General features: G+C 37.9%; 1 protein-coding gene across 3 annotated transcripts in view; it reads right to left on the bottom strand.

The window, feature by feature from the left end:
- Positions 1-20,280, bottom strand: part of ARHGEF9 (Cdc42 guanine nucleotide exchange factor 9) — an 83,534-nt gene extending 63,254 nt beyond the window's left edge. Inside the window, exon 1 of one of the 3 annotated variants that reach the window (XM_053472618.1) lies at positions 20,127-20,280. In XM_053472618.1, the coding sequence (XP_053328593.1) occupies positions 20,127-20,171 (45 nt within the window). In that variant the 5' untranslated portion in view covers positions 20,172-20,280. Of the gene's footprint in view, positions 1-12,510; positions 12,582-19,938 lie in introns of those variants that run through there. The other 2 variants (XM_053472619.1, XM_053472620.1) reach the window with 2 other exon arrangements.
- Positions 20,281-27,325: the final 7,045 nt, after the last annotated feature.

Here is a 27,325-nt window from a genome sequence, read left to right as displayed (position 1 = left end):
TACCTTTTGACCTTTTTTTTTGTAAACAACTACAATATTCACATTCATGAGCACAGTGACCAAAGCTTCAATCCATGCGGTACAAGGAATGAGCAGTGTTTTGAGGGTCAGGTCATAAGTAGACATAATATTAAGAGGTTAAGCTGTTTAAGATACTGTACATTTTTAATCTTTGTTTTCCCAAAAAGGCCACATTATGCAGTGACATAGACTACATGCTGTCCCTGGCATAAAATAAGTTAATGATTCTATTGGTTTTGGGCACTATAAAACAATACAGTGTAAGCCCCTTTGAAACAAATCATGGATAGTTATCGCTTTATCTTTAAAAAATAGTTGAGTCAAGCTGACAATCTAAGAGAAGTGCATTATCTTCAGATTCCATTATTTTTACTTAAATCTGATGGATGGAAGTTTTTCCCTACTACATTAAGGCACCAATCCCTTGGAAATATAACACATTTCAGTATAATTCATTAACCACATACAAAACATTGCCAAGTATTGCACCTTTCGAGTTTCAGATAAAACCCCAATTGTTTCACATCAGGAACAAGTCGACTTCTTAATCTGAAGTTAGCTCTGAATGGGTTTTTAAGCAGCATGCTGAATAAGGATGAACGTAACCCAAATCATCAGGAGAGCCCCCTGTGGAAACACAGAAGCTGCACGCAGTATAAGCAGCTCAATGCTAAGTCACCAAATGTCCAACCAGAGTTCAATTCATAATGAGTTCATTTTCCAGAGCTATAATCCTACCACAAGAGAGGCGGAAAATGATTCTCTCATAAACACAAGATGCCGGTCAGAGAATTTTAAAAAGTGCTCAGCAATATATCTGTGTGAGCACGAAAAGATGAAATAGCAATCCAAATAGTGTCAGAGGAGCATACGGATGCATCAGCAATTGGTTTAATTACCAAGCTGATTTAAAGTTATCAATGGTATTCTTACAGGTTAACCAACTTTGGTTAGGCATAACAGTCTTTTTTTTTTTGGATGAATGGTACATATTGAGAATACATTAACAGACATCCTAAGGAAATTTGAACAAACAAACAAAAAATCAGCAATATTTAATGTGCATAGAACTAGTCACTGTGTGCGCTTATCCATTTTGGTTTACAATGTGGTTGAAACATGACTTCGGACACGGCATCCTACTTCAGTAAGCAAAGAGATGCCCTCTGCAGGGTTAGAATTCCATCCATATTTTACTGCATGAATAAAAAAAATCTATCAAACCTGCCATTAGACATATGTGGATCTACCAACTTCTACAAGATTTAAATGAACTTCTACAAAGCTACCAATGTAAATGTTGTCTAATAATAAAAATTGGGGACAAGCTATTCATATGACTTTACCATAACTGGGAACTCGCAGGGTTTAATACATGGGGTATTACAAAACAGCAGGGACTGGAGAAGAGAGGTAAATCACTATTTAATACAATAGAGATAAACAGACCTAAATTTGAGAAAGTTTGGGATAGAGCAATTTAAAGGAATTTTAAGTCAAAATTGATTCAAAAAGGGCAGACTAGATGCGCCAGTATTTCTTTTAAAGATATCGACCAGCAACACGTTTCAGATGAGAATTTTTAAAGGAGGAGGAAACACAAAGTCTAATTTACTTCTCAGCAGCTGGGTTTTATAGAATAACATAAAAATTGGTGTTGTTTTATTTTAATTTCTCGCTGTAGAGTTTTCTCACTGGCATAATAAGCTTAATGAACTGAACGACTGTAGCCACTGGTTTTGAAGTCCCATTGGCCTCTTTAGGATCTGCACTCCCACACATCGCAGGTTTTCTAAAGTTGTGTATATTCTTGCTTTGCATCCTATATTCTTGCGATTGGGTTTTATAAGCAGGGTGACCAGATTTCCTAACTGCCATTCAGGGCTACTTACTTTCTTACTTTAACAAGTACATTTCATCCAAGTTATGCTTGAGACTGGCACAAACTTATTTGCCAGTGCATTTTTCAGTATTTGTGCAACCAATTACTGGCTACTTAAAAGTCATACTTCTATACATGTTAAAAATCTATTAAGAAATAGAAAAATAAAACAAAACAAGTTGCGATACTGAACGCATTTTTTTTGTGTTTTTGTTTTTAAATGATCAGAAGCTTTTAACCCCTTAATGACAAAGCCCATACATGTACGGGCTCAAAATGCGTTGTTTTCAATGGGTTTAGGGACCGCCCATTGTCCTTTTAAAAAACAAGTATAAATTCCTAACTATATATAATAAACTGAAAAAAACATACATACTTCTTAATGTATAGATAACATATATATTACTGTAAATATATTCTTGAAAATAAATATAATACTAACAAGACTGTAAATTATAAATATAATCTCTCTGAGATATTAATATTAAATTATTAGGACAGTTGTCATTACTAAAGTCCACTAAATGACAAGCTGTTGAGGGTTACTTTCTGAGAGCTGGTGGCTTACAGGTTATTTAGCAGATATACTATGTTCCAAAGACAAGCTGTTCAATATTTCTGTATTATTATAAGTTTAGTGTTATACCGGGACACTTACTGGAATAACACTTTGGCTCCGACACACAGGTGCTGACTCAGTGTGACTCTGTAGCAGCCAGCAGCAAACATGTAAAGTCAACCAGAGGCTTAGCTGCCAACCAATGGCTCAGCTGCTACCAGCCAATCAGAGGCTGAGCTGCTATCTGCCAACCAATCAACCAAAGGCTAAGCTGCCGCCTGCCAACCAGAGACTGAGCTGTCATTCAGAGGGCTGACCTGCCAAGTGCCAACCAGCCAACCATAGGCAGTCAAAGCAAAAGCTTATTCATCTAAGTGCACTGCAATCTGCAGATCGGTGCACTGACAGAGCTCGGGGCCTGGGACTGTGCCACAAAATGAGGGACTGTCCCTGGCAATCCAAGACACGTGGTCATCCTAGTTATAAGCCATCACTTGCAAGATCAGAACTGTTAAAACCAAAATAGTGTAATAAATGAGGCAACTTCAATACACTGAACTCTAAGGAGCGTTTTATCTGAAGACAATCATTTCAAAATGTAATGTGGGTCATACCCCTACTCAGACCCAGACTGGCTATTGTGCAAAACTGGTGCCAGATCCTGTCTTATTGGGCAGCCACAGCTGGATCTCCGCAGCCATGCACTGCAAAACTGTAATAATGTAGCACAGGCCTTGAATCTTCAGCCGGCGGCTGCGCGCACATTATTTATTGTATGCTGGCCTTAAAGTGCCAAGGTCTATTTTCATCTAAAGTATGTGCCTGCTGCTACTGATACCCATTGTACCACCAAAAGTCATGTGCCTAATTATTGTTGTGTTTACAGACTAATTAACTCCAATCCTGTATAGGGGGTTTATTCACTAAAAATGGCATTTCAAGGAGAGTTGAACATTTCAGCTCCCTGATTTGAGATGCAAATCCCAAAGAGCTTCCCCTGTAAGAAGGCCTACAGTAATAACAAAAGTTGTTCATATAGCACCCACATTACCTAGACTGATAAATAAAGTCCTTCCAGTAGTTCTCACAGGAGAAGCTCACTGGGTTTTAGAACACGTATTATATACACAAAGCTGAATGGCTGATGTGCAAACACACATATGATAGCCTCAGTGCGCTATATACATGCTTTCAGAGGGAGACATTGGCAATAAGCAACCCTACAGTACACTTAAAAGATGCACTTAAACGCTACAACATTTGTTCCAATTGCCTACTGCTGCCATCAGCTGGACTGAGACAAATCATTATGACACGTTAAAATGGAGCATACATAAAAACAACTTATGCGTGCGTATGGTGAAGGAACATTAACATGTTCATGGGTTTTCTCAGTCGTCCCTTTGTTGAATGTCTGTTGTCAGATCTGGATCAGAGTGATCATGTTTTTTTTCTGGGTGCGGTTACTGGGCTTGTTGGCTTGTGTTTTTGGGAGAGACATCATTATTTTATATTGCCTTTTAAACAAAATACTTAATTAGCTCTATGCGTTTTATGTACTTCAGCATTATAATACAGAATTATTAATTATGTTAGAGAAAGTGACCCAGTGATGCCAACATATCAGTGTTTAGCAAACCAATGATAGATTGTGAGGCACAAACCCAAATGGGTTTATAGAGTTCTGAGAAGACATCTTAAAGGAGCACTTTAATTTTGCACGGACTCCGGTGCATTTTACTGCATGATAATAGGCGCAGGCATTCTTATTAGAATCAGAAACTGTAACGCCTCCACCAGCTACCTCTACTGAAGGCAGGTAGTATACCAAGATATGCTTCTTTCACACACTCCTAGTGAAGTCAATGGGAGCTGAGCAGCTATTGAAATCAATGGGAGTAGCAGCAGTCAATCACATGTATGCTACCTAAACACATTTGTTTTGCTAGCTATGTGACTAGCATCAGTGACGTCAATGAGAGCGCTTCAGTATAGATAAGAAGATCAGGAGAAAAAAAACAAAAGTATAATTTTCCCATCTCCAGTAACGAAACAATTCACAGTCCAGTTTACGTATAGCAAAATGCATGCAAAAAGGACTGCAACATACATTACAAAATAAAATACAATTTTAAATTTAAGTAAATATTCTCAAATTCCTATTCCCTCACTGGAGCACAGGGGAATCAATTGGTATTGACAGATTCACATGTGCTAATAATACATCTTCTATCCTGTGCTTTTTAGGATGCATACGAAACTACGTATTAACCCTTCTGACCGCGTTTTGAGCTGAGAATGCAGCAGACCAAGTAAACATTAAATAGGTTCAAACAAATGAACCTTAATAACTAGTACAGATGCTATTCCTGATTCTGCTTTTCTCATGCTTCATTAGTAGAAATTTCATCAAACACGCAACGATGCATGTTCTGGAACACTGAAGATTACCCAGGTAAAAAAAATGGGCTTTAACCAAATGAGTGCCCAAACAGTTAGAAGACTGACCTTGTTAGTGCAATCTAAAGGTGCCAGCAGCACACCTAAAACTGAATATGAGGCCAATAATGTGTATGCCAAAAGAAATATATAAAAATTTTAATGAGTTGCAAGTTAAATACCATCCTGGTGGCAATGTTATCTCCGACTCTGGCTAATGTCTTGTAAATAAATATTGCAAACATTTTCACATGGAAGTGATTTAGTTCCACCATTCATTAAGCAGCTAATACAACATAAGAAATAGTTGCCCCCAAAAGATTTATTGGCCTAGAACTGAAGAGGTTAAATAGGCAGTTCTATCAAACTCTGTGTGAGCCTATGGCTGTCTCTCCTAATTAGCATGGCAGACCAAAATAGAAATCCAACATATGATGTTGCTCAAACTGATATGTAGGAAGTGTCAAAATAAAACAATTTGGTATTTTTCAGACAGAAAGGGCAGTGACAGGAATCACAAAAAGCTTTAGGGAAGAAAGGTGTCTGGGAGCATCACACTTTTGTAGAGCATATCCCACGTAATAACGGACATATATCCATATGAGGGGTTGTAATCCAATTTTACATAATTTACAGATGTTAATGAGAGTCTACAGTATAGTGTGATACATTAAATGCCAACATGCTCATAGAACAAATTCTAGACAAGAGATGTCAACAAACAGGGAATTCCGCATATACTCCAGTCTGATTTGATCAGCTTCAAATATGTTGATTGAGTAGACTGTCCTCTAGCTGGTATATCCAAAGACCCTGGCCTGGTTTTGGTTGGTACTTTGAAACCCTTTGACCCAGAATTATTTAAGCACACAGAATCTCAGAGTTCTTCAGGCTTTTACGGCTCTGCAGTGGCTATGTATTTGCATCATGCTCTTAACCCCATAGCAACCAATAGAATGGCCCTATCTGCAGTAAAAATTCTTTAGTTGCTATGGCAACACTGAGCAACGTTCAAACTTTGTATAGGAACAACTTTTTACATGCAATACATATACATAATTGTCTTATGCCTATATCTCTGTATATCATAAATTAACTTTAGATGGATTTGCGAAATCAGTTACATTGCATCCTTTTAATAGGATGTAAAAATAATATTGTTGGCAGGCTTAGTATCTAATGGTGGTATTTAATCTCTTATTTTGTAAAACATATAATGAACGTTGTGTTTTACTTGTTTTACTGCATACTTTGTTGGCACTTAATAAATACAAGGTAATAATAATAATCTGCTTTTCATTGATAAATGAGCTGGTGCAAGATTTCCCTGGCTTATACTTGTATTTTTCCATACTTCCCATATGTACGAGACCAGGGTTTGTACTTGAAATAGCTGAATGGTTGTGTTTTTTTAGGATGATTATAATTCATCAATAACAAATCCCTTTCTTATCAACAACCAATAGACAGCTACTTTTGTCCATCCATAACTATCAGCAAAAAGTCCCAGAGGACGATAAGACATTTATTGACATGTTGGAAACTGAAATAAATTCACTGTATTTAATACACTAAAGAAAATAAGAACTCGCAACTCCTATACAACATGTGGTGATTTTACATGAAATTTTGCTTTTGTTTTATGTGTATGGAATTAACTTCTTATACAGATCAGAAGCATATCATGGTTATAAGAGGTAGCCATTTTGTTTGCCTAGCATTTTATGAAATGTCCTTCTGTACCAGCAAGCCTTACATTCGTTCCGGTTATTGTTGATATTGTATATTAATTATTTTAATGATATTGTTCAATTTCCCATTCTCTTATCACAGCGATAGAAGGCTACAGAAGCTGGCTATGAACAAAATGTAGTAGTAATATCAATAAGAATCTACATGTCACAAAAGACAATCCCATTTATTATCGTAATTATGAATACCTCGTACTGTATCCTATGATCACCTACCTAAATTAAAGAGTTATTATTGCACAGAACATGCTTTTTTCTTTATAAAACAATTACAATATACAATTTATAAATAAGCCATCCCTTGCAAAAGCATTGTTTTTGCTCAATTCTGGCCCTATTTTATTTGGAAATTATAAAGGGTAGGCTTGGAGTAAACATCTTACAAACATGACCTTCATGGCAACTGCACAACATAAAAACACGACTTCAACTACCTTCTGACGCCTAAAAGTTAAAGAGAATATACATTTTAAACGCTTTCTAGAGGCAGTAACTTAAGTGGAAATTTGAAAACTTGTCTACACAAACAAATAAACGGATTGCTTAAATGAAAGATGAAGGTACATTGATTGCCAAGCGGCAGAGAGCTTCAAACCCTTTTGATGAAGCTCACAGGCCAATTCATCAAGCAAACCATTGCATCTGGGTGAACGAAATTAAATAGGAAAAATGGGAAACACAGGCCAGGAAAGGTCTTCTCAAACAAATGCAATTAAGAGAGACGGAGAAACAACAGCTAGCAGTCCTCTAATGTACCAACCTTATTTCTTGAATTGCTCTTGGCCAAAGGAAGAATTCAATTTCAAAACCAATATCCAGGGCTGCCCTCAGGGTCTGTGGGCCCCTTTTTTCTTTCTTAGGAACGGGCAAGTGGGGGGTTTGCTTTTCCTTGTGCTTGTGGTCTGTGCTGGTATACAACCTCATATCTTAAAAAATCATGCAACGATACAGAGACCACCAGTGTGAGCGAGACATATGGTAAGTAGCGGCATTAGGAGGCCTCCTAAGTGCAACTCGTGCATAAGCCCCACTTGCCCGTCCTAATGGCAGCCCTGCAAATATCACATCCAAAAGGTCCCATGGTTATTGTAAAGATAAAATTCATGCAAATTCAGATCTTATGCATGAGTATTTCCCACTCTTTCTTTCATTCAATGCTGTCAGTTTTGGCCTTGTTGAGAGATGGATCCTTTAATATAGTAAGATAAAGCAAATTGTATGGTTCTATTTAATACTTAAATTTGACAGATAATTGAAAATTATATTTGACAGTTTCACGTCATATCAAAATCAGCTGAATTCCCATAGAAACACTAGGTTTGACATATTTACAATGAACTAGTTAACTATTCCCAATCTGTGGTAGATTAATTGACTCCGTAAAAATTACATTTGTACTTAGGTGGGCTACTGCATTATCAACAGGGTTATAAAAAAACCCAATGATTTTTCCTGTACTTAAAAAAAAAAACATCTTCCCAATAGTTTGGTTCTACTTTGGCAAATTTTAGGAAATGTTGTTGAAGTCTAATTATCAGATGCTGACTAAAGCAACATATACTAGCTGGTCTTTATAGTATACAGCATGACTTTCGGGAATTATTCAACAAAGACATGCAGTATCAGGGCAGGTTAATTTGAAATTCATAGTGCAATGGGCGTTGTTAAAATATATCAATATGCTAAAAAGGAGAGCCTACAAAGCTGGAATTGTTTGGGCCATCTTACTGTGCACTTCTGCATATACTGCAATACAGTGGCTACGTTTGTTCAGCAAAGATGGGTAGGAGGTACGCATAGTGTGGGTCCCATGTCATTGCCAATGCACAATGCTTTCTTTGATGAAAAATAGCTATAGCATTTTAGACACATGCAAAAATGAGTTCAGAAAGTATAGAAAGGTAGCCTAATTGTCCATGACTATCAAACAGTAACACATGGTTTAATAAAATGACCACAAAGAGGTGGACAGTGACCCAAAGGGTTAAAAGGAGACTTCAAGGATTTCACCAATGCTAATTTATAGTTTTTTTCTATTTCGGAAGGTGATAAACTCAGCACATTGGCAGAGACCTCAAGATCTATACAGAGAATATGACTTTTAAACAGAATGTGTCCTGTTAAAGATTGCCATGTCAAATCATCGTTCCAGTTTGGGCCTATAGGATGCGTTGAGCAAGTATGCAAACAGCACAAGAGGTGAATGCCTGCAGTCAATGCACCAAGAGGGGACTCTATCGATTTTAATTAACTCACAGCGGAGCTCCTTCTGGCAATAAAGCTGTTAAACATACAAAAGCATGAGAGAAGAGCTTAAAAAGCCATGAAACGCAATGATGTGGGATGTCATGTGTAGTGTGGTAGCATGTGAAAGGGAATTTAGCAGACCTTCCAAATCATACTTTCTGGCTTTTGTTTTTCACTGTATACCTATGGAAGATGCATATGGGTAAAGGAAACAAACTTTCTATACAATCAGTTTAGCAATGTTTTTATGCACAGTCTCTTCAATGCAATCTTAAGCCAAATAAATGAAGAGTCAGTCCAGGTCTTTAAATAAAACTTATTTTAAAAATATCTAGTAACGTGTGTATACATGCATCTGTTCCTATGCTAGATTTCTCTCTGCTAACACCATGTTATTCTCTATCAACATTTCCTTTTCAGACTCATGTCATCCAGTCTATTCCAGGATGGAAATATTTAAACTAAGAGACTGAGCGATCAATAACGTTGCAGAACTACGTTGCAGACCCTGAAGTGTCAGAATTCTGCATTCTATACTGCTCCCCTGTGCAGATGCTGGAAGCGGTTCTTAGAATTGAGCTACCTTGTGTTGCAGTGTCTACGGGGAGATGCAAATTACCATGGCAACAGGTTTCACAGAGGGACAGAATGCTGAACACATCTCCTTGAAAATATACTACATTCAACACTCTTAGCCTCTCCTCTGATAGCACCAACTGTACTGAAGCTAATACTGAGGCCTTCCTAACCTCTAAATCATTATTTCCTGGTCTCTGTGTTAGGGAAATTGTTACGTTTTAGAAAATGTGTTGTATCCATAGGATCATCAACTAGAGGTTGGCAAAAGCTAAAATATCATGGACCTTTTGTATAAAAACAAAAGGACTGACATGCCTCAGATAAACAAGAATTCAATTAGCATTTATGAAGTGGACAGAGACTATAGATATGTCCAGAAAACTAAGCTCTTCAGCTGTTGCTATAACCGCCACAGTTAGCCATGGTCAGATTTTTCTTTAGGTATGCATGTGTCTAACTTCCATGAATTTTCCAGCTTTGAGCTTCTAGTAAAAGTAGTAAGCCACACATGTACATGAAGCATACAGCTGTATGCTGTGCACGGGGTCACCAAGTCAATGAAATAGGAGTAACAATTTGAACATAAACTATCTGTTTTGCAATTTGAAAAAGTCTGAATATTTTTTTTTTGTCTTTAAGTTAACCTATGTTTTTTTGTTTACGTTACTTGAATATATTGTGGCCGATGAAACTCATTTGTTGGGATCAGTAATCATTAAATTAAAAATGAGACCTCCCAGTATGCAGTTGCTGAAACCAAATCAAATCAAATGTAATGCCTTACTATAAAAGGCATATCATATAGACATCCTGCAACACAGTATATACTGCAGTGCCTACACCTAACACATATGCTATACACACTAAGAATTTTACACAATACCTTCTTTAACTGCTATATCAATTTGTCACAGAGTATTTAGTGTTTGTAATATTCCCTAATATTGGTATCACCAACCCTTGGCCTTTCTTCATAAACTTCACCTTTAGCTTCCTCCCCATAACAATACCTCTGTGCTCTAGAGGTTGTGTGTGTGTGTATGTATATATATATATATATATATATATATATATATATATATACATACATACAAAGAGAGAAAGAACAAAAAGCAGTTGCTATGGTGATCATGCCACCTTTAACACTCCCCTCCAGACCAGAATTACTTTTTTATCAGCTATGTATTTAGATTTTCTTAATATCTACTCAGGATTAATGCAAACGATCAATTCTGGATAGTGATTCATGTTCAGACAAAAATCCAATGTTTCGATATTCACAAGAGTTAAAATACGGAAAGGCTACTTTCCACCATCTGACTCAGACTGCACCAGGTAGCGCATGCGGTTGATTTGTGGTTGAACACTTTTAGATCAGGTAGCTGACAACTTATTACCATGGCTACAATCAGCTTTCAAAACCCAAGGCATAACAGAGTCTGAAATGGCTGCTGATCTAGATGAGAGGGCATAAGAAAAATGTGAAGGAAAGTAAAGAAATACACAAAAATAATATATAAAAACTGATGCTTTCTTTCATAACCACCGATCTGTAATGGAAAGAATTCGCTAGTCAAGCATCATGTGAAAATAATTCTGTGCGGCTCTCACACTTGTATAAAGCTTATCATATTAAATTTGGCACTTCATTTTCAGGCGAATCGATATAAACCAAGTGAAGGTAAAGCAGATGGTGTCAGAATGGATTTTTGGTGCCGTGAGGCAACAAAAAGCAGTGGAGAGTGGTCCAGTTCACAATACAAACATGCTTCAGTTAAGATACCACAGGTTTAATAATCAAAGGAATTGTAAGCAAAATAAAAATGTATATTTGGAAGCAACTAAGACCTTCTCCGCCTTGAGCGTGTCATTCATTTCATGCATGAAGGAGTTGGTATGAAAACGGTAGCCAAATTAACTCTGAAGCTAGTCTCCTAATGTAAGCTACATGCCGTCATAGCACAGTGGGTGACCTGTAACTTGCTAGATGTTGCTGGACTATACTATAGCATTCAGGCAGTCACGGTATGTGACGGGTCTACCTCAACCATGTATTTGGTAATATTCACCGTTATTACCACCATGTTCCACATTCATGTGTTTATCTGGAAAGGAGAATAATGCAAAGAATAATGTTTGTGAACTCAGAAACACTCTGAGGTTTGTCTTGCACAGATTGTACAACCAGAATCCTTTAAGCAAATGAACTGTACGTCTTCACGTGCAATGCTTTGTAACAGGCCACAGAGCCTTCGTGACAACTTCCTTCTGTTCCAAAGTTATAGGAAATGGAGGGGCTACAGAAATCACTAAGAAAAATCCTTTTGGATTTGAACCACAGACCTCATTACAGCCCCACAGATGCTGAGCTAGTGTAAACGCTTTGCTTTCCAAAAAAAAACCTAATTCTTGATCCCATCACCCTCAGCCGATAAAACACATCATCCCTTATCACAATGCTCCAGTTCCTCTCATCTACTCGTAGAATCGTGAGCAGCTTGCTAGAAATTTCGACACACGTTTGGTTTATTTTTCATCTTACAAGCAAGTTCCTCTTCTATGCATTTAAAAAATGAAGGCTTCTCCGTTCCTGCACTAAAGCAGAAAAATTAAATCATTCCTACCTTACAGCTGCATATCGCAACAACCTCTCGATCATGACTATCATCCTTCAATCCCTCTGTTACTTTTCAGCATGGTCTTTTTCTATATGCTATTGGTGCAAATAATTTAAATATCTGTGACATTTACATGCACGATAAAAACAGCTTTTGAAAGACTACTAAGAAACACATTCTGAGGTTTGCGTAGAAGGTTATCATCTATTACCGAAGAACTATTACTTAATTTTACTTAAAGGTGAAGATGGATATGCTTAAGGCAATATGATAAGCCTACACATTCACAAACATGCCCCTACGTTGACAGAGGGGTAGCAGTGATTTTCTAAACAAGTTGGAGTCCCCTCTGGCAGTGAAGGGGTACAACAGGACACTAAAAATTAAAACAAAGATAATATAGCAACATCATACATATCACAGTGAGTCCATGTTGAGGTTCGGAAGCACTGCAAGCATGGGCTGATGTACTCTTCTCACTCTCTCAGGCTCCTCTGATGACAGCTCAGGGACAGAAATCCACTTAACGAGTGCCCAGAAAAAACATGAGAATCACGTTTACCAGCAACAAGACCACAATCACGGCGAAAACCACCACAGTTTGGACATCCAAGGTCATAGTGCAGTGCAGGACATTATAGTGATCAAGATGGGGGCCTGGGAGATTTGGAGGTGTCAACCTTTGCTCTGCCAAACTGTCCATACATCCACCATGTTAGAATAGAAGGGGGGTGTGAGTCTCTGCTCTCCCCCTTCCCCGTAATCTTTTGTTCCCTCTCTCTAATCAATTTTCCTTGCCTTTCCTTTTTCTTTTCTTTCCTCTTTTCTTCTTTAGGTCTTTGCTCCGGTTACTTATGAAGTCAATAAAAAAACAATGTCTGCTGGGAATGGAAAATGCAGAAATCTTCAGCAGAGGAAGGGAGATGAGAGTAGAGCTGCATGTCTCAGTATCTCTCTTGCGTTTTAATTGGATTCCTTGTAGATAGGGCTGTGCATGAGCTGAGCCCTCCACAGATTCAGAGGCTGTTTTTGCTGCTGCTGCTGCTGCTACTGCAGCTTGGATAGAGAGGCAGTGTCATGCAAGGCAGGCTGGACTCATGTTAAGCATGAGGCATAGGGATTTAGCTGTCAATCAGGGAGCTGGAACCAAGGATGGCGATTAATCCTTTTTTCAAGGCAACAGTGGGCATGATAAGGAGGATGAGGCTGCTGCAATGCATACAGAGCATCTCTTTATATCAGCAAGGGAGGAGTGCATAAGCACAGAGAGGGAGAGAGAGAGGGAGAGAAAGATGAGTGAAGCAGAATAGCGAGACTTGAAGAAAAACGAGAGGTTCTGCGTCATCAGCAAGGATTCCTTGACGCAATGAATTAAATATAAAGTTTGTATCAGTAGTGAAATATCAGCTATGCAAAGCATAAACCCCCAAAAATGTAATGCATGCTCAGCATTGAGTGCATGTAACCATTTCTGTTCCATAAACTGTCATTTTTATGGCTTAGAAGCATAAAAGCATTAAACGTGAGATACAGCTTTTATAAAATGTCTCCCTGTATTTTAATCAAAGCATAGTCATTCAAACACTAGCTGCTATACATCTTGATTATGGGTCTGCAAGAACATTACAGAGCACAGCTGAACCCAGAATGCTTGGTATGATTTAAATAAAAGACTACCAAATCGCTAATCGTGTTAGTAATCACAAATGATCTTCTTATGATGTTCATAGCTTTGGCAAATATCAAAAAAAAAGATTAAGCAGGCAGAATCTTTAAGTAGGTTGCCTTTGAAATCATGGGCCTAGTAGTTAAAAAAGGGCATGTTGTACAGAATTGCTGCATCGACAAGTTTGTACAAGCCGTTCTAAGGTCCAAGAGCAGAAACCAGGTCACTTACAGAAGCATACTCATGTTTGTATAATGTAACACTCAAAATACCACAGATGTCCATGCATTAACTGTCTCGCTGACAGAGGGACCTACTACAGGACTACCTTCAGCCTCAGGCTCACCTCGGAAACCTTTTTACACACACAATCAGATCAAAAAAAGAATTGTTCACCTTCTCATATCAGGTGAGCTTATTCAGCAAACTCCCAAAACATCCCCAGTGAATGTATCTGACAAATGAATTAATAGGTCAGAAGCTGTGAAGCTGTCACGGTTTCGGAGGCAATCTATCAACCACTACATAAAAAAAACAAAGAATTACAACTCAATTTATTATTGTAGGAAGTGGTAGTTTGCTGACTAACGATATATAAATATCTGATATATACAGAGGCCATAGTCTGGTCAGAATATTTTCATGACGTCCGCAAGTATCAAAATTGCCCGGTAATATTTTGACCACAGCTTGCAGACAGAAATTCTTTATTAAAATAAAGTAATAAATAGGGCTGTATTCTTTTAGAGCATGGTGAAGCAAAGTTAGGGCTGCCCTTAGAACCTGTGAGGCCATGGGCCATAATAAATCGTGGTGGCCCTTTGCTCTTAAGAAGGGACAGAAAGGGTGTTGGTGATACCTGCTGTTCTGAGAGAGGAGGAACGACTGGATATGACATCATATTTCAGAGCTCCACTTAACTTAGTCTAGGAGACACCATGAGGATGAGCAGTAAGCAGTGGCACTGTAGGGCCCTCGTAAGCATGGGGCCTGGAGTACTCAGTTTGAGCATTACATTCAGGTCTATTAATATAAACAAGTTACTAAACATATTAATAGTTCACTACAACTTAACAGCTTGTTGGCAATGACATAATACTGTTCTATAAGCATGAAAATCGCAAAGTTACGAAGTAAAAAAGTTTTGCTTAACTTAGCTGTTATGTAAGCACCTGACAACTGCTATAATTGAGGCATTGAGAAACGCTGTCTCTTTGTAACAATAGTAGCCAGTTTTGAGGGCTGATCTATAAAGATGAATCATTTGCAGGATTAGTCACAATAAACAGTCCAATGTATCCATCATGAAACAACTCATAGCAAGTTGCAAAAGAGAATAATAACAATCACTTCTTTTGGTAGAAAGCTGACAGGGAAGGCGGGAGCGTGGTATCATTAGCAATGCCGCTAGACTAATTTGGTTCATACAGAGGTTCTTCTTCAAATAGCTAAATTTTGATGGTTTTGCTTTTACAAAAAAAATCACTTTTTAATGGTTTTAGCTGGGGGTATCTGTAGATATTTTTTGGGGAAAAAAGATTAAAAATGCCAATGGCTTATAGAAATAACGGATTACCCTTAGCCCGGTTACCCTTAGCCCAGGGCAATTGGGCTTATACGTCACTGATATCTTCAAGTGTCTAAGGACTCAGCCAAGGGCTGATTGGGGAGATCAGAGGATGTATTGTACCAAAAGGTTTGTGTCTTGCCCATCAATAAGCTAGCTGACTTTTTACTTATTATAAGTGCCTCCAGCCATGAATTATTATTATTATGAACTGGCAGGGCACAAATAGGAGATACGTTTGTGAGAGAGGTTTGTAGAAAGTGACTGAGAGTATATTTTTAATAAAAAAGAATAAAAACCTGATTAAATATCTCTTTGTGATAAATATGTAAAACTTCCACAGATATTCCCCAACCCTCAGATGGGGGCCACCTGGAGCTGCTGGATCATGTGTAGCTGCTAAACCTGTTAATACAGTATTGCCACCCATGTGGCAAATATTAGCTAGGTTATTTATCAGACTTGCGCAAAATCTCTCTGCTTGCCAAATTCAGTTTTAAGCCCACGGACAGCTGCAGGGTCCAACTGTACTTGGCAGGAAGGTGGAAGCAAGCGATTCTGCGTTTCTACCGAATTCAGCAGTAGAAAAAATGTCTGGTGGTCTTCACGTGAATAAGTTAGATTTAATTTACTTTGGTAAACAATTGGTTAACACAATCAACCTTAGGAACCTAGGGCATGCAGTTAGCTATGCAGCTTAATGTACATATTTGAAGTATGATATCGCAAACCCTTCTCCTCCACCAGGCACATCCCTTTTTTTTGCTTGTTCTGGGTATGTCAAACTGTAACCGGTGTTAAAGGTGATTTAAAATTGCAAGTTTGCGATTCAGCTCTCAGCCTCAAACTCAAAACTGCAATTGTGGATTCTAGACATTAACAACTTAATCAATGCTATATGAAAGCCCATAAGACACCACTTCTACTGAAGGATTCAATGGTATGAGAATTAGCAAGTCTAAACTGGATACAACTTACAAATACATTTTAGATCCTAAAAAACCTTAGCCTAGAATTACATATGCAGAGAGATAAAAGCACAGTATATGTGTGAGAATTTAACCATTTTAATGCCAATGCATGCTAAAATTGTATATACTTATGTTTTTCTTTATTGGGAGATACCTATAATTTGCTGCAAATGCGTCCCAATATATAGGGGTAAAGAGACGTCAAAAGAAAATCAGCAAATATAAAGCTACGCACTACTGTTTTTACTACATTGGCTGTAATGAGCTTCTGCTGTAGTAACAACCTGCACCAAAATCTATTCAATGTGTTGCTTTGATCTTATTAGATGCAGAGTTGTTTAAACATGGAATCGGCACAGACTTGGCTGTGATTTTGAGATACACTGCAGCTCACTATTTTGGATTTTTGCCCCAAGTAATTGCTTACTTGTTATTATGACTTTAGTTTGCAATGTTAATTTACTGGGGATTACAGAATGAAGTCCATTGTCTCTGTGTGTAGAGGTGTCAAAAAGGGAAATCAGAACTTATTTCCTTAATAAATATATATACTAAAACAAGAAAAATTAGGATACCTCTATGGGCATTTTGATTTAGTTTAATTATTTGGTGTAAACTTTTAGTTTTGTAAGAGCTTTTTATAGTTATTACTTTTGGAAGGTTTAACTTTCCATTACAGGAGAACAGCTATAATGGTAACAATTTCTCAAGATCTGCTTACATGTGTAAAATGCAAAATGATTTACTATTTTTGTATATTTATGGCTGCTTAATTTCCAGTCTGCAACTTAACCTTATATTTAGTGCTAGACCTTTAGTTATGTTTAGGATAGTGCTACGTCTATAACACTAGAAGGTCAGAATGGGCTGAGTTCCACCTCTTGCTTCTCGTCTCCTGCTGAGCCAGAACTTTCTTGAGAGATTACTCTCAATCCTTTAGTGGGTTCTCATGCATACCCATAATTACAAACATCAGGATCTGTGTGTTCATAGGTGTTCATAGGTGCACTGTATCAATTTGTGTGTGGGCTTAGAGAACCAGAGAACCAGCTTGGACGTGGCTTGGTTTTACCTTCTTTTGTCTTATTACAGCTGGACAATCTACCTCAACATCTAACCCTTATAAATGTAAGAGCCATGGCAGCTTAAGATACCACCTCCACTGGTAGTGTGTTATTCTGAACATGAATAAGGACATCTGTGTGTGTGTGTATTTTTGTGGACTCACAAGCTTCTCTCAAGTTTAGCTTGTACCTAGCTATGGCCAGTTGACCCACCTCTGTGCTTCCTTAACTTCAGTAAGCTCTACAACTTCTTCTCCAAGGCTGCTTCACTTTTATCACAGTTAATATTAACTTACATTACATATTCAACTGTCTTAGTACCTTGGAAGATCATTTACATTTGAAGGTCTTCTGTAAATTCCAAAAACAACTCTAAAAATAGTTGATCTAAACCATGATCCATTTATGTGCCACATAATCCTGGTTCAAGGAGGGCAGCCCTCTTGTTTCCACTTGGGGTAGAATTTTTTCTAAATGTAAAATGTGTCCAAAAGCCTTAGTGATCTCCTCATGCTTTTATTTCATTAACATATGAAAATCACTACTAGAACACATACATTCTTAACGGCTTCAGATTATTTCCCAGAACCATCATAAATACACTGACCACAAATCCCATCAGTAAAATAGTCTCAGAATAGGAAAGAGACAAGACAAACCCATTGGGAACTGCATACGGTTGTAAGCATATGGGGAACACAATTTCATATTTTGCCTACAGCCTAGTGGAATCTTAGTTCTAAAAAATGAATACATTAAAGGACATAAAGTAATGAAAGTCAGCTTAGTTTATCTATGCAATCACAGAACACTGACATATCAGCATAGTTTGGATTCATTGCTGATGTATTTGGACATTGAGAACTATATAATCTAGTCCCCATCTCCTCAATAAACTGATATAATACAGATCATACATATGCCCAAGACACAAGTTTCCCAGGCCCTACATGTATATATAAATGCTGATGATAGCAACTAGTAAACACAGAGGGATTTTGCTTTATTGACTATACTATGAATCTTTATTAGAAACACTGCTGCTTTCAAAATTCGAATCTCTTCAAGGATGCCATGATTATTACTGCAATATTCCACCACTGATTTAAATTTTTGAGATGGGGTATGTCCTACTTTATTGTCTATTTCAGCAGTCATAGTACATCTCAGAAATAATTTATTTGCTATATGCGAGTGAGATTCACATGATTCCTATGATATACAGGTGATCATTTTCTGTACTGTAAGGTCCATGTAACCTTATGCTACATGTTTAATACCAGTGTGATTTAGGATTGTACAGCTATGTATCGCTTTAGCCATCAATGTTTACCAATAAGAACTTAACTTTAACTCTCAGCTTAATGTGATTATATATATATATATATATATATATATATATATATATATAATGCACACTTTTGAATGCCTATCACAGCTAGAGGATTAAAGGCAAAGGTAACACTTCTGTTGATGTCAAGACCAGTAATGTCCAGGAAAGCCTTTCCCATGTGTGAAAACAGATGTTTCAACATGAGGTCATGCTGTGAAATAGTAGCTAGATAGACACATCAAGGCAGAAGAAAGATCCACCTGGCTGTAAAGGTAGTACATTCATGGACTTGCCTTTCTGCTGGGGTATTTTTGATGAATAATACAAGGGTCAAGTTAACTTTTCATTGGTACAGAGAGAATAAAACTATTTATAGGACAAGTGTACAATACACACATTACCCATTATGTCAGTTTTAATGACTATCGGCATGCCTTCATTATCTAGACAATGCTCCCCTTCATAATAAGAAGTCGCATGCTGATTAACCCCTTATAACAAAGGCAGCAAGTGACAAATCAGCCAGCTGAAATATTATATATATATATATATATATATATAACATAACCTTCCAGCTGGCTTATACATACATACACACATACATTTATATATGTACATACATACATAGATATACATATGTAGCTTACAAACATACACAACCCTATAAATTCATACTAGGTGTTTATTACAGATACAGTAAACAAACTGTGTATGGTTACGGACATAGATACACATATCTGTATATATATATATATATATATATATATATATATACACACACACACACCTATCTGCCCCTGTGTATCAAGATCGTAAAGACACATACATATAAAAAATGTTTAGGCATTGACTGCTTATTTTGAAACACTGAATTAGAAGCCCCACAGCTACGTGTACTGATAAAATTCTAAAACCGTAAACCTTCTCCTGCCTCCCACCTTCATTGCTGCATTTCTTAACCCTACACAGTAAGTATAGCTCTCCAGACAGCACAGAAAGCCAAGACTGCCAACAGCCCCATAGAGTTGGGTTATTTTTAGATGCAGCTGTCATTTTCACGGTTGTGTGAAGCATCATCCTTTGGCTGGGCTGCTAGTATAATAGGAAGCGGTCCCCTTGAAATAACCCCTTCAACACCAGAAGAACCTACAAATCTCAGGAAGTGAGGGAGTCACAGCACCAGAAACCCACACACGAAACAAAGTAGGAATATATGCCTTAACGCAACAAAGTGTCCTTACATTGGTTCATGTTCTTGATGCCTCAATATGAGATGAGGAGTCTAGCAACCTCCCTCTGCACAGAGATGAATCTCCATGTTCTGTAGAGCCAGAAATGATGTGTGTAAAATGGCAGGAGCTTAGCCCTGCAGATCAGCCGCTGCCTCTCAGAGAGAAGAGGAGAGATAGCAGCAGCTACCTGGACTCACCATCCCCTCTCTGTCTCCGGTCCATGCCATATTCTGGCCATCCATCCTGAGCGATGCTCGTGGCCCCCTTACTCCTGGATTCCCCCCTAGTTGCAGCTGCAGCCTCACATCTGCCTACCTCGGTGTTATCGGAACATTGGCTCTAAGCTTTGGGGGAGGTTGGGGGTTCTTGGGTGATGGAGGAGACCAATTTGCTTTGTGTGTGTGTGTTTCTTCGTCACACACACAGGCATCTCCCCTCCCCCAACGGAGTCTCTTTGCCTTTCCCCTCCTTCTCACCCTCTTTATTATAATGCACTCTCCATCTCGCTCTTAGTTCATGCATATTCTGCAGTTTATTTGCTTTCTAAACTTTCACTCCATTTTACATAGAATTGCATCTACAATGTGTCACATTCTTCCTCTCTCTTTTCTATACTATAATATACCTCTTTAGTAATCTAAAGGCAAAACATGCTTCCTCTTCAATGCAATTTCACACTCTTACTTTTTAATTCTGTTTTTGTTTGCCTTTGCGATCAACATGTACAGATATCGGGGTCTAGGCAGATCACCTTAAAAACAAGACAGAGCGCAGTATACACAAATGTAACATGGCAGGCAGATAGCCGCTATCTGACTCTAAAGATGAAGAACGTAAGTTTACAAACTACAAAAATATGTGACAGGGTAGCTCAGGATCATGTATGTTGAGCATTAACTTACCCAAATACATAGAAAAAGAAAATGTGAGGATCTGAATGTTAATATATAAACCCAATAATTGATCAGTGGCCCCTATATCCCTTATGATGGGACAACATTGTCCCTTGGAGGTATGCCCATTATATCAGGGCCACTATCCTGAAATGCTGCAGGTGAGTCACCATCAACACAAAGCTAGCCCTTACACACTGAAAAAAATAGGCCATAATTATTTTCTGAAGAAAGTCATGGCAATGCTATGTGGAGCTATTTCCAAAAAAAGTGGGTTTTGTACCCACATAGATACGCACAAGAGGATAGACCTAGAGAAGAGGTGAGCAAGCCTGTGGCTAGAATACCGAGTCCTAAGGTAATGCAGGGCTATCACTGAGTCACAATGCCAGAAAGCTCATTGTTTCTGCAAATGTGCAGAATTAAAACAGGTGTATCACCATAGGTATATAAAGCATTTCACAGCGGTAATAGGCAAAACAGAATATATAATTGGGGCTAAGCAGTTCAGATACCAATTTAAACATCAGGAAAATGAATCTTTGCTCTGAAGAGTACACATTTGGGTGGTATGGAATACGGATTTCAACAGGCATTGGTGTTATAAGTGTTTACTTTGGGAAACAGAGAAAGGTTTGTGATATTTAAATTAGATCCAGTATGTGCACTTTTGTTCTCGTTTTCCATGTAAACATTTGGAATTCATTTTAATGTTTGATGCACATTCAGCATATTATTTCCGGTAACAGGCTCGCTACATTAATTTCATTACCATTTCAGAAATTTACAATTCAATTCGTTATCAATATGTAATGCAATGGGGAAATCTGAATGAAAATGGACTCTCTCAAGTCTGGAAAGTGGTTTTATCACCATAGCTATAAAGAGAATATGTTTTTGCTCACCATACTATCCAGGTAGTCCCTATGGTAGTAAGACTTTTTATATATTTATAAAATTTGTAACATATGTTCTGTAGAGAAGTGTATCACAATCCATGTTGGCCATAGACAGCTACATATACACTACCTCTTTTTCTCTCTGTATATGAAAACATTGTCAGTATTGGAACTGTTGGTAACAATTTGATAGAACTTAAAATATTAGGTGGGAATAAAATAAATATTTACATGATTGAGCTGAAACAAAAGGTTTCGGTTAAAAAAGAGTAGTGGTTATTGTGGAGAAATACCAGAAGAGAGTTCAGAAGACCTGTATAAAAACCTAACTGGCTGGTGGTGATTAAAAATGCAGGATTTATGAATCAGCTCCCTGATGAAAATTCCTAATAGCGATCCACACTGCAACTGCTAAAAAAGGTACATTGAAATCAATAGGAAACAACTTCTTCAAAGTGATACATTTTAAATAAAATAAAATAAGACTTTCTCCAGAATCCACAAGACATGTAGAATTCTACACACCATGGAAAGCTAAAATAAACACTAACAACAGATCGACAAAAACACAGCATACTAGTGACAATTTCATCTTTTGAATGGCAATCCATTGGCGGGTCCCTATGGCAGGTACTGCTGGTGTGCAGGGCCCCCTCCTTTTTGGAGTCTGCTAGGCGGACTGTCCTAGGCCTAGTCCGCCTAGCACAGAATAAGTCACCCAGTAACTGAGGTGCCCAGTGGGGTCACGTAACGCACCACTGCTTTAGAAGTTAAAAAAACTCCACATTCCAACGGCTTTGGATCCAATTATATATTTTCATTGTTATCCCAAAGTTTGTCACATAAATGTAGTTATTAAAAAAAATAACTATATCTGTGTGTACAAATTTTTAGCTGTAAAAGCAAGCACATATATTCATTTAACACAGAAGTAAATAACAATTAGCAAAAACATAAATGTAACACACTGGGCTATACCAGATTGGTTATAATAAGCTTCTGCTGTGGCAACGACCAGAGCTAACCTTAATTGGCAGTTTTTCTTTCATCTTATTAAATGTGCAGTGGTCTAGAAATGCAACCCACGTACACTGGGCTAGCTTTAATTTTGTGGCAAAGTCTACTATTTAGACAGATCATCGAGTCTTGCACGTATTTGAAAATCTAGGTGACACGTACATAACATAATGTTCTCTTTTGTAGTCAGGGAATGCGGTAGGGTAGGATCACGATACATTTTCTAATCCATTGGCTCCACTAATAGATCCTGGGAATCCATTACAATTTTTAAAAATCTATTTAGATGTTGTTGTTTATTTAATGATGAGAAATCAGTTAGGATAAGTGCGTCTTCTCAGCACCCAGGGTTAATAGAACCAAACAGAAAAGAGATGGAATCCATTGTCCCTCTCACGTAAAACTAATGTCAAGTGAGTTGCCATGACGATATATGAGTTGTGTTGTAGGTAAGGGTGACTGGCGGGCATTACAAGAGAAAATTAATTCCTAAGACATTACATGGGAAGAGTTTTAACCCTGTGTAGCCTTAGTCATTCATATTCTAGAATCAGTGTGATTCACAACAAAAGTAGACCAGAACATTCTATTTTTAAAGCATTAAACCTATTTTTTTTTTTTTTTAAATTGTGTCCAAATTTAACGTTATCATATACCAGTAACAATATCTTAATTCTAGCATGTGAACAATATCGCATTACAAAATCACTGCACTTTAACCCTATATTTATCTTGTTCAGATTGAAACCAATGACAGACAAAATATATGTGCATTTCCTATCCACTGACACTAAAACAGGACCTAAATATGTCTACTTTATTTTAGTTGTTTTTGACCGTGTCTTCGAATACGTCACTTCATATGTGTGGCATCCATACTCACTAATATGTGGCAGAGCAGCATCTGTATCAGATTTTCTTAAATGTGCACCAACAAGTATTCAGGGTTTGTCAAAGCTTATGGGCCAACTACACTGAAAGTCTATGGTATGTTTTTGCTATCACAATGCATTGGTGAAGCATCTATGTTTGCTGGTCTCTGCCCGGCCCCGACTGACCATCTGGCAAACTGGGCAAATGCTCGGGAGGCCAGTGGCCAACAGCGCCACACACTCCAGCGGCAGATTGGGTGCTGCTGCGTGCAGCGAATGGCTGGCTATGCCCAGCCACATCCTACGCGAACATACAAGTACCCAGCATAAAAATATCCAGCCTTCTGCCGCATCTACATCATCAGGTGCCTTAAAGTGCCAGGGCCGCTTTGACATTGTCTGGTCCCTGCTTCCTTTTTCTGCTGACAAGCAATTCCATGATTCCACAAGCCATTTTCAATGAATCAGATAAAATATGAAGGAGTCCATTCCAGACTGAGTGCCCCAAGGGATCATGTTCAGACCTTCCAAATTCTACTATATAAATATTGTATACAGAAAAATATTTTTTGCCAATCAGGACTGCTTAATATCTTAGCATATTTAGTGCCTACTAAAAGGGTAACTCTTCCGTGACCTTCTTCAGGAAAAGCCCAACATGTGTCCTTAACTCATAAGTTAAGCTCAAAGCCCTCACTGCAGGACACATACTTGACCGGACACATTTCAGGATAAGAGCTGGATCTCTGCACAGATTAATTTCTAGCATATCTTTATGTCTTCAGAAATATAGACAGAACAATCAGGAGGAGTCATCAAAGAGAAGTAATGTCACATGTTAAAGGATTAGAATTCATAGACCATCTTCTGCTGCGCTGCCAATTTTTTCCCTCATTTTATGTATTTTCTTATAATTAAGATTTCTTTTTTTGGAAGGCACGTGTTCTAGTATCATCCACTTCAGTCTCAAGAGCCCCTTTTGTTGCAGGATTTGCACTTGCTGATTGATGTCTGAGAATTTTTATCAGATGTTGAGAAGTAAAATTTGTCTTCTGAGATTTTAACCTCTTCACTGTGGTTGTAGAAAGCAGTTCATAAATAATGTAATAATTCAGACTGTCACAAGAAAACAAATATATTTTCTGGAAGGGTCCTAACCCTGGGTAACATGAATCATCTGTGAATAATAATCATTTGCTCTCTTACTTAGAATGCCCTAGTGTCTATGGCAAGAAGTTATAAATTCTTATTATGTTTATTATTGTTGGTTATGGCTCATTTTGGCACACAAAATATGATACTTTAAGCAAAGCACGTGTAGAACATAAAACACAATAGGATACCAAGAGAGAACAAGTGTTGCTTGCTCTGGCCGCAATTTATGACATCAATATTAGTCAATATACCAAATAATTTGACTGCTACTGAGAAAAGTTAATTAACATAGTACCACATGGTGATGTCACTAATAAGGGAAGATCCAACATTCGTTTCTCTTAATTTTTGAGACACTATACATATTTGTGTGTGTTAGCCACAGCAATGAATACATCACTTTATATAAGTTATCTGTATTAAATCTTTTTAGGGAGTCCCTTTGACTCCATAAAAATCCCTCTTTTCTTCATTTCTGATATTTTTCTATTGATAATTTCTATCATCCATAGCTAGACAGAAGACAATAAACATAGATGGTCAGAATGTACCCCTCATTATTATAAATCAGCCACCTAAACAACACTTATTACATAGCACATATCAATCACTTCCCTCTGCAATTCCAAATTCTTCCCCAAATAATAAACACCGAGGGCACTGCTAATGCACGTGAGGTGAGCACAACAAACAAAAGTACTTGTCAGGGGCAATAAACACACAGGTGACCAACTGGATTGAAATAACTCGTAACTGATGATGAGACCGCTTACTGGCGTTCTCCCTGCGTGGTAGTGAAACCGAAAAGTACTCCAAAGGGCCAGCCCATAGAGTCCTGCATGTAGCCATTTGGCTAATGCTACTCAAGTTGCCATACCTCAGTCAAACAACTCCCACACTGGCGCCATACCCCGGTTGGGAGGGGGTCCCTGCCACACTTGAAAGCCAAACCCAAGGAAGGGCAGGCAGAATCTTCAATCTGCTGAATCTTAGTAAATTGGGGGATTTACTCTGTGAGGCAATAAATACCTCTAGAGTGGGGGATATGCCATTAGGCTTACACCTTAGACATGGGTATACGTTGGGTGATTGACAGCCAGCCCAGTCATCCTGGCCTTACATATATCTAAGGAGGACTATGGCACTCAACTAAATACAATTAATTTGTATTCGAGAAACCATTTAACCATGTGTGCTCTGGCTTACTTGATTTACAGCTTACTTGCCTAAACATGCACAAGAAATTGAGCCCTTTGTGTAACCAAGGGAGCCTAATTTAGAAAATAACTATGTTGTGAAAATAACTTTTGTTTTATAATTGACCAGTGTTAGAAATGTTGTTGTCAAGGAATGTGAAAATACCATCCATAAATAAATGAGTTTCAGAATGAAATTGTAGTGGATGTGAAACCCATGATGAGTAAATTATATTTCTAACAGGGTATTAAGCCTGGAAAAGATAGGTAGATATGACATGGTGAACAAAGGTCACCAGCATATACCATAGTGATGTATAACATAAAATTCCACAAATTATTAAGACAACTAATCATTTATAGAAGGTTTTTTTTCTGGTAAGTGCTTTGTTATCCTTCTTGATGCTGTAGACATAGACTAATTTAAATGTCCTTTGCTGTCCAGCTCATTTAGCTAATAGTTGGGATAGCTTCTTGCTGTGCATGTGATTGAATGTGTGGGTGATTTTCTTTTCACCACAGCTGTAGTCATAAGGTTGGCCGTCGTCCATGCCCAGAGCAATATTCTCCAGTGAAAGGATAATGAACTCAACATAGGTGTGTCTGCCATATGTGATCTAATGACACCTCCTCATAGAAAGTAATTCAATTCAGAAAAATCCAATGTGATGTTTTGTGTAAAGATTCCAAAACATATACATATTGAAAAACTCTGGCTAGATAAGGGTTGCTAAACAATGAATGGGTGCTCTATCACTCCTGAATGGATTTTTAATCCTAGATGCTTTATAAGACTGGAAAAAAATGGCCAACATACCGGTAAATAGCCCCCACTTATTGAAAAATGTATAATGAGTAGATGCATTAAAGTAATTGCTATCCTCAATGATCCAGTTGAAGGGGATATTTAGATGGATCATATTTGCCATTGTTTTTCCAGGACAGGCATATATTATGCATGTTACCAGAGGTGGTATTTCCAGCTGCTTACCTCCACGGCTACCCTCCTCTATGAAAAGAATTGTATTTTAAGGACTCGTGGTACTGATTAACTTTGAAATGGAGGCGGTGCACAGTCCTCCATAGTGTATATTGGCCGGTTACAATGGAAATCTCTAATGTCCCCAACTGGTCCATGAAGCAGTGGTGTACCAGGAAACGTCATTTAGTGATCTGCTCTTGTTATGTGGAAGAGGGGCTGCTGCACTAGGCTTTGGCCACTGCACATTAAAGACTGGAACGTGTAAAGTTCTGCCCTGCATTATGTGGGATGCACGGTTGAGAATGTAATTCTCTTTGTTTATATCACATTAAGATGGGTATGACTTTACATATGTCAACAAGGTGTAAAATGTTTTTCTCCT

This window comes from Spea bombifrons, chromosome 8 (genome assembly GCF_027358695.1).
Source record: "Spea bombifrons isolate aSpeBom1 chromosome 8, aSpeBom1.2.pri, whole genome shotgun sequence".
Lineage (NCBI taxonomy): Eukaryota > Metazoa > Chordata > Amphibia > Anura > Pelobatidae > Spea > Spea bombifrons.
The sequence above is the reverse complement of the archived record's forward strand: the minus strand, read 5'-3'. Positions and strand labels throughout refer to the sequence as shown.